At 26.3% G+C, this 13447-nt stretch overlaps 1 protein-coding gene across 2 annotated transcripts in view; it reads right to left on the bottom strand.

Moving 5' to 3' along the window:
• The window catches only part of LOC101237799 (putative uncharacterized protein DDB_G0282133), a 53386-nt gene that overhangs the window by 9070 nt on the left and 30869 nt on the right, over positions 1-13447 (bottom strand). The window contains exons 4-8 of one of the 2 annotated variants that reach the window (XM_065806234.1): positions 11994-12126; positions 8471-8533; positions 6537-6611; positions 785-824; positions 129-215 (exon numbers count right to left, since the gene is read on the bottom strand). In XM_065806234.1, coding sequence (XP_065662306.1) covers positions 129-215; positions 785-824; positions 6537-6611; positions 8471-8533; positions 11994-12126 — 398 coding nt within the window. The remainder of the gene's footprint in view (positions 1-128; positions 216-784; positions 825-6536; positions 6612-8470; positions 8534-11993; positions 12127-13447) is intronic. The other variant, XM_065806235.1, reaches the window with a different exon arrangement.

The following is a 13447-nucleotide window of genomic DNA, read 5'->3' as shown; positions in this document are numbered from 1 at the left end:
TTCTTGGTCCATGTTATTAGAGAAAAAAATAAATCTTTGGTCTGTGTATTGCAGAAAAAAATAAAGCCTAGGTCAGTGTTAGAGAAAAAATGAAAAAGAAAAAAAAAAAACAAGTCTAAAATACTTACTTAATTCTCCACTGATAGCAGTACTATTGCTTACAAAAAAATCCAAATCTAAAGAAGTTGTCTCTGAAGGAGGCCCTGACACATTTTCTAAATAATAAAAACTTGAATAAACTTTTTATAAATTATTTTTTATAAAACCTAAAAAAAGTCCAATAAAAGGTTTGGTCAAATGTTTAAAACCATCCAACCAAAATACTTTTTTTTTACCTTGTCATAACAATAAACATTAACTGATTAACTACAATAATTCTAAAAAAAAAATCTAAAAATAAAAGAAAAGGATGAAAAAAAACAACCTTTTATTCTTAAAAAAAACAGCAAATAAATCATGTCTTTATTTCTTAAAAAAGAAGTTGCTCTATTTTAACAAAAATTAATAAAATTAACTAATTTTAAATAAAGATCATTTCTTTTTAGAAACAAAATTATTTTCACTAATGACATTCTTTCATTTAAAAAAGTTAAGGATTGATGATTGATTTCAATAACTTGTTGAGAGTATGAAAAAATTCCAAACAAAAATTTAAAATTTACAAGACTACCAATAACCATAGCAACTAAGAAATGTTTTACTTGTCCTTCACAAAAAATGTACAACATTTAAATACAATTAATACATGTCTTGTAAATAAATCTAAAAAAATAACAAAACTAACCGAGAATTGATTTAGACAATGAAATATTTTCATTGAAACTCTATAAATATAAGAAATAAGTATGTATATGTGTATTATATATATATATATATATATATATATATATATATATATATATATATATATATATATATATATATATATATATATATATATATATATATATATATATATATATATATATATATATATATATATATATATATATATAACTATCAATAATTTTATAAAAAGAATGAATATATATATATATATATATATATATATATATATATATATATATATATATATATATATATATATATATATAACTATCAATAATTTTATAATATGAATACACATAGATATCAAAAAAAATGTTTAATAGATTATTACACATTAATGAACTCATAGCATTCATGCATTTTAAAACATTCATTTAAAATGCTCAATGCTAAAATAATCTACAAACTGTTTTTAGAACTACCACTACCTGACTAGACAGCTCAATTTGGTATGCAATAGTTGCATAGTAGAAATAAATAAAACTATTTAGAACTAAAATAAACATATACTCAAAATATGTAATACACAATGATATAAAACTAAGAACACCAAAAAGTACCATGTAATACAATGAGGTTAAATAATAAAATGATAAAATTAACAGGTAGTAAAAACTATTAGTAAAAGGTAAAAACCTGTTAAAAGCAATAAAAAAATAAGCAGGTGTATAAAGATAATTTACCATATTCAATAAGTAAATACTGGTAACTATTTGGTAAACTAAGTAAAAAATAAACAGAATATGTGATACAGCGTAATAAAACTATTACAAGGAACAATGTATCTAAAAAGAATGTAAAACACTGAATGTAAAATAATGTATGTAAAACACAAGTGGCAGAAATTAAGAAAAAAAAAATTTAAAATTTAAAAATGTTGTTTTAAGAGTCCAGCTAGTTAAATGTGCAAAAGAGACAAACTGACCAAGCAAAATCCTATAAAAAGGTTGGCTTAAGGAGTAGCCATGCACATTCTCATTCTTGAACAAGGATTTGTCAATAACGTACTTTGTTGAATTTGAATTTCATATTGATTAGCATGGCGTCAAGTATAATAGAGATGATGTTTGATAATGGCCATTTAAGAGGTAGCACACCAATGGCTGTTCACACCAATGGCTGTTCTGTCCACCTAAACTTTACTACTTCAATGACCTTGTTGAGTGGGATGTTAGTGTTAAGTGTGATAAATTTGTGATAAATATGAAATGGTGTAAATATGAACTTGTGCTCTTCATAGATGGCAAGGAACTTGTATTTTTTTTAAATGGCAAGGAACTTGATGGCATATTTTAGTATTGCGGTAATGTGGTTGCTTTAACTACAGAGTTTAAACACACTACAACAGTAGAAGTTTCTCTGCACATAGTAATAGGGTTAAGAGATTATAACAATAAATAATTGTATCCTCCTTAACTATTGTGACCCCCTTGGCCTGTAACATATATTAAACGACTTTTAAATGGCATTAAATACAATTAACAAACCCTCCTCAACTATTATGACCCCATCAGCTTGTGAAAATATTTTGAATGACTTTTAAATGACATTAACGATAACTAATAATTCCAATACAACATAAATTTGACTACTGTATGATGTAACATAAATAACAAAAAATAAAACAAATTGAGCAGTTTTTTCAAAACGTGACAAATAGTTTGGATTACTGTGTGTTTTTTTACATAAAACATAAAAAATGTTAACATAAAAGTTCCAAAGGCATGAAAGACATGTTTTGTGTTGAATAGTTGGTACATTAAAGACATTGTTATTGTTGCACTATTTTCTTTTATTTTGTTTTTTAATTTCAATATATAAGAATGCATTTTTAATTTATTTGACAACCTGATATAAAATAATTCTGGACTTTTTCTTTTGTTATTATCTTAAAATAATCTACAAGACTAAACAAAAAATTGCCAAAAAATTATAAAATTATAAAAATTATAAACCTTCTGCAAAAGTTATTATTGTTATTATTATTATTTTAAAATTATTCACCTCACCAAAGCCATAGTTAACAACCGAGGTTGAAATTTGAGCCAATGTAAAAAGGTCCTGTCTGATGTTAAACTCTGTTATTCTCAGTTTACTAAATCTTGTATCTTATCTCAGATGTTAGGTTCTAGAGACTTTTGGAAAGTCTTCAACAGTGTTATTAACTAAAGTAAGTCTAACATTTAATCTCTAATTCATGGGTCTGATCTTTTTACTTCTCCCTAGAATAGGGCAGAGTTATTTGGAATAAACTTTTTCTCTAACTTGACTCTTGAATCTAATGGCCATATTCTTTCTGTCATAACAGTTAAACAGATTAACCTATTTTTAAACATCCAAATCACTCTGGCTTCCAATGCTAAAGTTAATTCTCAATTAAACACTTCTACAGTTTGTGCTTCAAATAAGTTTCCATCATAGTTTTCAAAAAGTGTTCTCCAGAACTCTCTCTAACTTTTACTAAACTATTAAAAAGTGCTAAATAAGTGGTTCAAATTATTTAAAACTCTAGAAAACACTTAGAACTCTCCAACTATCCTACAATTAGCCTTCACTCTTTTATTAGTTTCTTTATATCAAGTTTTTGAGATTGTTAAATCATTTCTATAGTAAACTGCAGTATTAAAGTTATTCTGGAAGGCCTACACTCTTCTTCATTTTGAGTAACTTTAAGGGTACCACAAGGTTCTATTTTTGCTCCTGCATTGTTTCTTATCTACAATAACAATCTTCATAAAAATTTTACATCTAAAGTGGCTCTATTTGCTGACTACTCAACTTCATACTCTTTTCTTGACAAAAAGTCTTTACTTTTTGATTGCTTAAAACAAGCAGCAAATTTTTAATCTGATCTCTTTTCTGTAACAGCTTAATGCTTGGATTGGCTTGTGGATTTTAAATCTAAGCCCAAAATTTTTGTTAGACAACCTAACTCATTTTTGCATTTACTGCAAAAAAATATTGCAATATTGTTGGCGTTTCTCTATTGACAAATAACAACTCTCTAACTCTCAGACAAAGTCTAAAACCACATTGTAAATGTAATTAGACCTTCTTTATCTGCCTAGCTTGAGCCACTCTCCTATCGTCGTAAGGTTGCATTTTTTTCTTTTTTCTACAAATACTATCATGGTCAATGCTCAAACAAACTATTATCTTAGTTATGACAAACCAAAACTCATTCTTGCTTGGCTTTTATTTAACAACTTGCATACTTTTACTTTATCTGTCCCTTCATGCATGAAAACTTTTATTAATCCAGTTTTTTTCCTTTCACATCAAAAAAACCTTATAACTCTTACCCTCTTTACGTTTTTTTTTTTAACAACCTACAACTTTTTAAATCTTTAGTTAACCATTTACTAGCTTTTTAACCATATCCTCTATTTTAAAGTAACTTGTAACTTAATAGTGGTTGGAAGTAAATAAGAGTTTAAAGATATATAAATATACGCATACGCCAGCATTTAATAAATAGTAAATGTAAGCATAAAAATATAATATATAAAGTAATCTAAATTTTTTTCTATGGTGGGGATCAAACTTGAAACTTCTAGCTTATGAAGCAAGTGTTCTGAAACTGCACCATTACCACATTACCAAAAAACTAGATATACAAACTTTTTTGAGCGTGAAGGAACAGTTACAGTAAAAGTATGCAAACTTTTTTTAATCAAGATTCATGCTAAGTTCTGTTTTGGTTAATAGAACATAAGATGATAACTCACTTAAGCAGCAACTATGGTAGTATTTTTAGAAAAGAATGCAAGTTTTGCTATGGTCAAGTTTACAACAATAAAACGGAGGTTAAAGCTTGGTAGCTAGATCAAGTAGCATCAAGAATTGACAACTTATTTTTGTACCTTGCAGAGAAAGGGTCCCGTTAAAAGAATCAGCCCAAACATGATATCAGTATTTGCTACAAGGATGGATTAGAGTTAATTTAAATTGTCAGAAAATAGCATTAGGAGGTAAAAAATAGTAAGTACAATAAAAAGAAAAATAATAAAGTAATAATCAAATAATCAAATAAAACAACCTTGAAATGGAGCCACCAACTATTTATTTAAAAGTTATCTGGCGCTTAATTTAAGAAGAGAAACTACTAAAGTTTCAAGAAGTGGTAAGTAACAAACTCTGAAGTAGAAAAACAAATTATTTCAAAAGATTTTTGTATTGAAGTAAATGGCAATTCTACAAATAAAGTTTTTCAAACAGCTCAAATTAATAACTTATCATCATTAAGAATTAATTGAAGAGGAGTTTTTCATCAGCCAAGGTTGTAAACTTTTGCAATATATTGAGTATACAGTTTCCATGAGGGATTAGCGGTGAAAGATAATCCGAAAAGAAGTAAAAAAAACTCTTAAAGTGTTGCCACTTTAGAGTGTTGCCATTTGTCAATACAGAAATATCAATAATATTGCAAAATAACAATAAAAGCAGTAAAAGATTCACTGCTGTTGTGTTGCAAATCATCACTGCAAATTCACTAGCCGCTGTAAGTCCTATGTTTTTGCAGAAAAGTAATTACATTCAAGATCAGATGTTCAAACCAATTAAAAGGTAATGAAAAAGCAATTTTCGTCAAGACTGGAGTATATTATTGTGTCATTTACTATTGTGTCATTAGAAAATAATACCACTTTACAAGACTTTTAATAAAAGGGAAAACATTAATTATAGATGAAAACATTGATATAAATGTAAAACAATACACTAATAATTATAAGGGGTTGATAGTTTTTGAAAACCACAGATGCCATTTTACAGCAGACAGAAAAATAAATTTTTGTTAGGCACATTTTAAATAGCTTAGATAGTATTGAAGACATTTCTGGAGAACATTTTTGCATGACAATGACATGTTTTCAAGACTGCAAGAGTTGTCAACAATGGATTAACTCTCTGGGATGTCAACAATGGATTAATTCTCTGGGAAAAACATTGTAGTCATTAGATTTATAAGATTAATTAAAAAAAAAACTCTTTACAAATAGCTTTGTGTTATCTTTGGGGGAGATAATTAGATCAAACCCTTGAATAAGAAATATAATGTTAGATCAAAGGTTAAAATATCTCCAGAATCTAATTCTTGAAATAAAATATGAGATTTAGTAATCTAAGCATAATGAATAAAATTTGAATGATATTAAATATAAAGCATGATATTAAATATTGAATTATTAAAAATAAATTTCTTTTTCTAAACTTTTTTAAAGTATAATAAGTTATTAAGGCAAAAAAAATTTTTATTTACTTAGAAGTTGAAATATTTTTTTTATTTACATACAAGTTAAAACATTTTTTATTTACTCACAAAGTTGAAACCTTTTTTTATTTACATACAAAGTTGAAAAATTTTTTTTATTTACAAATAATGCAGCTACAAAAAAGCAATTAAAATAGTATCAAATATAAAATGTTAAAATTAAAACTAGAGATTGATCAATATATGTAATAGATATTACAAAGCATCAAAATAATGTTTCTGCAAAATTTCCAATAAATCAAGATATCATAAAACAGATATAATCAAGACATTAAATGAGCAGATACAATCAAGACATTAAATAAACAAGACCTTAAAAAACCAGGTAAAACCAAGATATTTAAATAAACAAAAAATGACAAATTAATAAATACAACTGTCAACTAACTTTTTAAAGTAACTATAATAAAAATAATAACTATTAATGATTTTAAACCTTTTTTTCTTGACTTTTTGCAAGCAGGGTATTTTTAGATGCAGGTAAACATACTTGTTCAGGTATCAAAATATCCTAAATTAAAAGTAATAGACAATATAAAAAATGTGATATTTGTATATATAATTGTTAATATAAAAATTGAGTTTAATTAAGAATGAAGGCATACTTTATAATAAACACAGAATTGTTTCGATGTTTTAGAAATTTTAAGCTTTTTTATAAACTCTCTCCCTTTTGTTTGTTATAGTATATAATATCTTTATATATGTTATGCATACAATATCTATAGAACTTCAAAAATGTTTTATTTTGTATTTTGAAAATTTAAAAATATACTTAAAAAAATTAAATGTGAAAGCATAAGGATTTGAACCACAGCAATCCACATCAGAAACGCAACAAGCTAACCACTTCAACCACTAAGACGTATTGTTTGATAATAATTTCAACACTAATTAACCAACAAAAGACTTTATAAAACCATAGATGCTTAAATCAAAATTAATGAGATATTGCAACTTTCGATTAAAACAGTAATATATGATATATGTTTTAACATTACGCTAAAACAAAGTTTGCATAAATTAGATACTTGCATAAACATTTGTTCATTTGTTCACATGTTCACAAACATGCATGAGTGGGCACTACTAATAATACTACTGTTAAATTTAGCATTAATATAAACTTTTTTTTAAACTTTCATTCTAAACTTTCATTTACATTTTCAAATTTTAAGTAAATTTATTATATTATTTTATTTCTTTTTCTTAAATCTTTTTTTTTACTACTATTTACTAGTTTTCTATATTTTATCTTAAAACTTTATTTATTAGTTTTCTTAAAATTTATATTTTATCTTAAAACTTTATTATTTCCTTTATCTTTTATTGTTGTAATAATAATACATCTGTCATTTTTAAATATCTTGTAATAATTCAGAAACTAGAAATATTTAATCTTACAAGTTGTCTATGTTTAAATTAAAAATTAGTATTTATTTGTTAAATGATCTAAAAATAGCATATTAACTACAACATTAACAAGACTGATACATTGTTTAATATAAAAATATAATCATTGATACATCATATTTCTTCCATATCCCAGGTTCTCCAATGATCTGTATTAAATTTAACAATAGTTTTAACATAAAATATTTTACCGAAAAAAAATTATTAAATTATAGAAACCTTTTAGAAAAACTAAACAATTTTATTATTTTGTAAATGTTTTGAAATGATGATCAAATAAACAAAAAATTATTCCATTACAGCATTATTACTAAATTTTATTTCATATAGCATTATTAATAAGTTTTATGGTGAGGAACCAAAACTTGTTTTTTTTAAATAGAGATTTACAAGATTTTTCTATAGGTACACAATTATTTTGTTGATAAAAAGTAAATAATTAATAAATAGAGGGGGTGGGGGAGGAAAGGAAGTGGAAGACTTGATAAGGTTGGAGTCAGTGGGAAATTTTTCCAAAATTTCATAAACATTCCCTTCCATGTATTAATCATACAAAAGTATTTAACCAAATTTTTTTAACTTTTATAGAGAAAATACAAAATAATTCTTTTTAATTTAAAAAAAGTACAAATTTTAATTGCGTCAAACTCTAGGAAAGGTAAGGGACTCATATGGGACTTGTTACTAAAGAGTTATGATATTGTGACAAGGAGGAAAGGGATCAAAAACAGTCAAAAATGGAATGACATAATTTATGGACAAACTCTAGGAAATATTTTTCTAAAATTTTTGTAGACTGCAGCTTTAATGAAACTTTGGGGGACTTCAGCTTAAATAATATTTTGGGGGACTGCAGCCACTGCTAAAATTTTTTAGGGCACAAACTCCACTGAAATTTGGTGGAAATGCAGTCCTATTAGATACGCCGCTGTGTGCAACAATTAAAGTCAATCTTACAAAACTTCCAATGGATGAAGACGGAGAAACAGATTTCTCAAAAAACTTCTTAACTTTTTCATCCTAAAATTTTGAAGTTTTAAAAGATATAAGTCATGTTTATAAAATATAAACAAACATTGTAAACGTAAACACTATTACAAGATGATTCAAAATTACAAGCAGTTAGTTGTTACAAGTGGTTTGGTTTGTTGTCAAGGTTACAAAAAAAAATATTTTGGTAATTATTCTAACTTTTAAAAGATCACAAAAAAAAAAAAAAAACAATGACAGTAAATAAAATTATAAAATAGCAATCAAAAATAACTAGTAAACAAAAACTATAATATAAGATAATCAAAGGATCCAAAATCGAGAAAAAACAGAGTTGAGAAAAATCGAGAAAAAACTCCATCGGAGTCGATAAAAAATCGGAGTTTCAATAAAACTTTGTTATGAATTAAAAAATTAAATTCTAGTTTATAATTAAACATTGTTCTTATATTTATTTTTTTTAATTTTATATATTTCGACTTATAACTAATAATAAATTTTTAAAAAATTTATGTTTTTATATTTCTTATTACTTAAATATTTTTCTTATCACAATCTTTTAACGAACAAGTTATATTTAATAAATGGCTTTCTAACCGGCATCGGTTAGGAAGAAGGCATGAACTTCAGTTAAACACCCTTCCGCGGTGCTCTGTAATAAAGACTTCTTAAGGTACCTATAGTAAAAACTCAAAAAAAAATTTAAAACAGTATTTATTCTGAAGATCTTTTAAAATAATATTTTTAAAAGATGAAAACATCTATCATTTCATCAGAAAGCGAACTACGAAACTTTGTGACAAATCTGGAAGACGAGGAGAAAACTCTTTCTGCTTCCGAGGAAGTTGCTTAAATTCTGTGGATGGCTATTACAAATTTCAAAACTGCTTCTGATTTCACACCAGTTATTTCGTATTCTTTTAACTGATCGGTGAAGGTCTTGACTTTTTTTGGCTTTTTAGCTGTTGATAGATTTTGAAATAAAACTTGAATTTCGACAAAAAAAGATGTCGATTGTGATGGTTCTTCTTGTTTGCTTTTAGCGCAATCATCTGATTTTGTTTGGAGACTATTTTCTTTTGCTGCAAATAGTTGATCAAATAATTTTGCAGCATAAACTTGAATATCTTTTTTAGAAGCGTAAAATAATGTGTGGCTTTTATTTTTTTTTAAATCAGGATTGTGCAAATAACGACTCAATGATGCCAACATAATGTTTTTACGATTTTCGTATCTGGAGATTAACGCCTCTACAAAATTAGAACTGATGTTAGTTTCTACAACCTTCAATTTCCTTACTAACGTTTCCATAACGATGTCACACTCCAAAATTGTTGTATTTGGTTTTTCCAAGCGAACTGCAGCGTCAGCAATGACTTCCAATAAGTCAGACAGCAATTTTAAGAAATCCAAGTCAATTTCATCTAACATGTATAAGCAGTTTAGTTCTTCGAGTGTTTTTTTCACAGCTTCTAAGCAATCTAAAAATCTTTTGATCATCTGAAAAACACTGTTAAATCTAGTGCGGTTGTCGAGCAACAGTCCTTTGTCATGCAAAGATCCGTAAATTTTGTGTATTATTCTTTTAAGAACTTCATATCGAAACGATGAATATTTTAAAAACTTAATTAGTATTCAAAGTTTCTGTAGATTTTTTTCGATATTTTCTTCATATTCAATCTCATTCTCCGAATATTCAATAAAAAATTCTCCTTCAGTCTCTCCATCAGTTTCCGTTTCTGTTTCAACATCCCATTCAGTTTCTTTGTTCACAATTTCGCGACAATCTATTTTAGCGTATATTAAATCACAAACACTCAAATGAATTGAATGATTCTGGCAGATTTGATGTGAAACTTAAATATAGTACCCAATTTCATTATCCAGCTACAGCCATCCGTAGTTTTACCTGCAACACCTTCATCATATACCGAACTCTTTTAATTTTTGCATTATCAAAATGTTTAATGTTTAAGGCAGAATAAGGAGTTGGCAATCTTACCATTCCTAAACAATATGTTTGCTCGTGATGAACATTTAAATTGTAGTATCTTCTACCTCTATTGCTACACCATTCGTCACCTGTTAGTCCAAATTTTTTTCTTTTTGCTTTTAATGTAGTCAATTCACCTATCATTAAACATTTGGCATCAGCATGAAACATCTTAATTTGTTCTGAAATTTTTAACGCTGACTTGGGCAAACTATGCCCATAATTTTTAAAAAGCATTCTAAGTGTTTCAGATTGAGTTATGGACCTAATCGAATATCTATCAAGAGCTGTCAACTTGGCAAGAAGATAGTTTAACGACATCTTAGTCAAAACTGGTCTGGAACTGGATGGTTTTAAATCTATTTTCTTGCAATTTTTGACGTGACCAATTAGGCCGTTTGTGCTGCTTCCTGGACAAGAGATTCTTTTATGGCATTTTTTGCAATCTCCGTATTTCTTATCATTTATCACAACTTTATCAAAGTATTTCCACACTTCCAAAACCATTCTTCTCTATAAAAGAAAAATTTTCAATTTGACTGCGATAGATATTTGTTTCTAATTTTATTTTAATTGTGATAAGTTATCACATTTTAAGTTATTAATTAAGTTATTTATTCTAATAGGTAAGTATAATGAAACATTAATTATTATTATTTGTTATCAGTGATAACATTTTATTACATAATTTCGCCACAATGCACAGTGGGCTGAATATTAGACTTATGGTGGACATTTATTAGTTATTTTGATCATACGATATACAACATTATTGTAAAAAAAAATGTGTTATATGTTTAAAACTTACCTTGTTATTTTAAGACCAGTTTTTGTATATATTATAAATAATGATCTTGACTTAAATTTTTTTTTTGTAAAGGTAAACTATTAAATAGTCAAAATACATAAACTAATATCACACATGCATAATATTTTAAAAGTTACTGTTTACAATATCTTTGCTTAAAAATTAAAAAATTCTTGCTTTTTTGACAAAAAAAGAAATATTATTATGCATTACATTTTATTATACCACAACTGATTTTTGTGGATTTAAAAACTTTATTATTAAAAAGATACTATTATACTCAAAAGAGAAATAGTTAATGGAATGTTTTATTATATGGTTTTGAATAGAATAAGCTTTTTTTTTGAGGTTTTTTCCACCACCACCACTGTGCATTACTAATTGCTTTGTGATGTAAATTAGTGTTGACATTGAACAAAGAGAACACTTATATTTTGAAAACAACATAAACTATTGTAAAAGCACCGTAGAAATAAAATAAGAATTTAATTATCTTACAAGTAAAAATTGATATTTTCTAAAAACCTCGTTAAAGTTCCGTCAAGGTTTCTTGATTTCTCTCGAACTCCGAAACTCCGAAAAACCGAGAAAAATCCAGCGAGACGGAGTTCCGAATGGATCCTTTGAAGATAATAACCAATAAAAAAATAAAAAATAAACTAAAAATAATTAACAAAAAAAAAACTTACGCTGTTTGGTTGAAAACTGATATTAAATGACAAAATTTGTTTTTTGAAATGTTCTGATAAATGATATTGAACCAACCACCTTCCTGCGTCTTCCCCAGATAGTTGAAGTTCTGACCATAGATTTAACTCATTCCTTAGAAAAATATATAAAAACTTTTTTACATATACAACACTCAAAATAATTATTCATAGGTTGCCAATCAATATTAATATACTGAAATGAAAAAATTGTAAAAGGAGACACCTAAACCTAATTTATATATGCATAAATAATCTATGTGCTAAATAAGTTTTTGCTTTTAATGAGTTTTAAATATCAAAAACTAAATTTAATAATAAAGTAACTTCAAGATTGAAAAAAAATATTTTTTTTTCAGATAAAGTACACTTTAACTCATATTTTCTGCTTCAAATTCTTCCAATAATTTGCAAAAGACATGAAATTTATTATTACATTAAATTTTTATTTGTTTTGCGAATCTGTTTTATGATTTATATTTATTATGATTATGAAATAAGTATAAATGAAATATAAATTAAACTTTCTAAAATTTCTAATAATAATAGTAACAGAATCTAATTTTTAAATAATTTTTAAATAGCCTAAAACCAGAAAAACCAGAAATACTTTATTTTGTTTATTGTTGTTTTATGTTCACAAAGTTTTTCTGACCAATAAAAACTTATAATAATTCTTTATATTAATATCGTCAAGGGAATGCTTGCATTTTTATTTCAAACAAAAGATTATTATGGTCACAAAGTATGTTATTTCACCAACATACATTATAAAAACATACAGTAGTTTAACTAATTTTTAATTTCAGTTTACAAGAACAAATATAAGATTTAAAGAGGTAGAAAATGAAATCAGGAGTAAGAAAATTGCAAGTATGACAAAGAATAACAACCTTTGAAGATGCTAACTTTGGATTGGATATATGGTTTCCATGGTTTCCACAAGAAGTTACTAGTGAAAGATAATCCAAGAAATAAAGAACGCAAAAAGAGTGTTGCATCACCATTAATATGATTGTAGCAATAACAATTAGTTAGAGTTTAAGTTTAAATCATCACTGGAAACTTGTGTTACAAGCTGTCACAGATGTGAGATAATATTCAAGATCACCTGCATGTTTCAAGCAATTCTAATCTAACCTGTTCTGAGCAAAATAATGATTTTTTGGACTGGATTATATAGCTGTATCAATAGTAGACAGAGCAACTGTATCTACAGTAGACAGAGCAACAAGTAAGATTAACATATATATGAATGACTCAATAACTGTTCTAAATACACCATTTGAAAAGAGCTAGAAAAAACTAGCATGCCAGACTTTATTAAAAGCTTTCAATATGCCAAGAGCAATACTCTTTACTTCTCCGTTTCTATTTATTGCACAATAAAATCTGTCATAAGGGTTAACAAGTCAGCAGTCAAACAAAAGGATCAA

The sequence above is a fragment of the Hydra vulgaris genome, chromosome 09 (assembly GCF_038396675.1).
Source record: "Hydra vulgaris chromosome 09, alternate assembly HydraT2T_AEP".
NCBI lineage: Eukaryota > Metazoa > Cnidaria > Hydrozoa > Anthoathecata > Hydridae > Hydra > Hydra vulgaris.
Note: the sequence above shows the minus strand (reverse complement) of the source record. Positions and strands in the feature narration are given on the sequence as shown.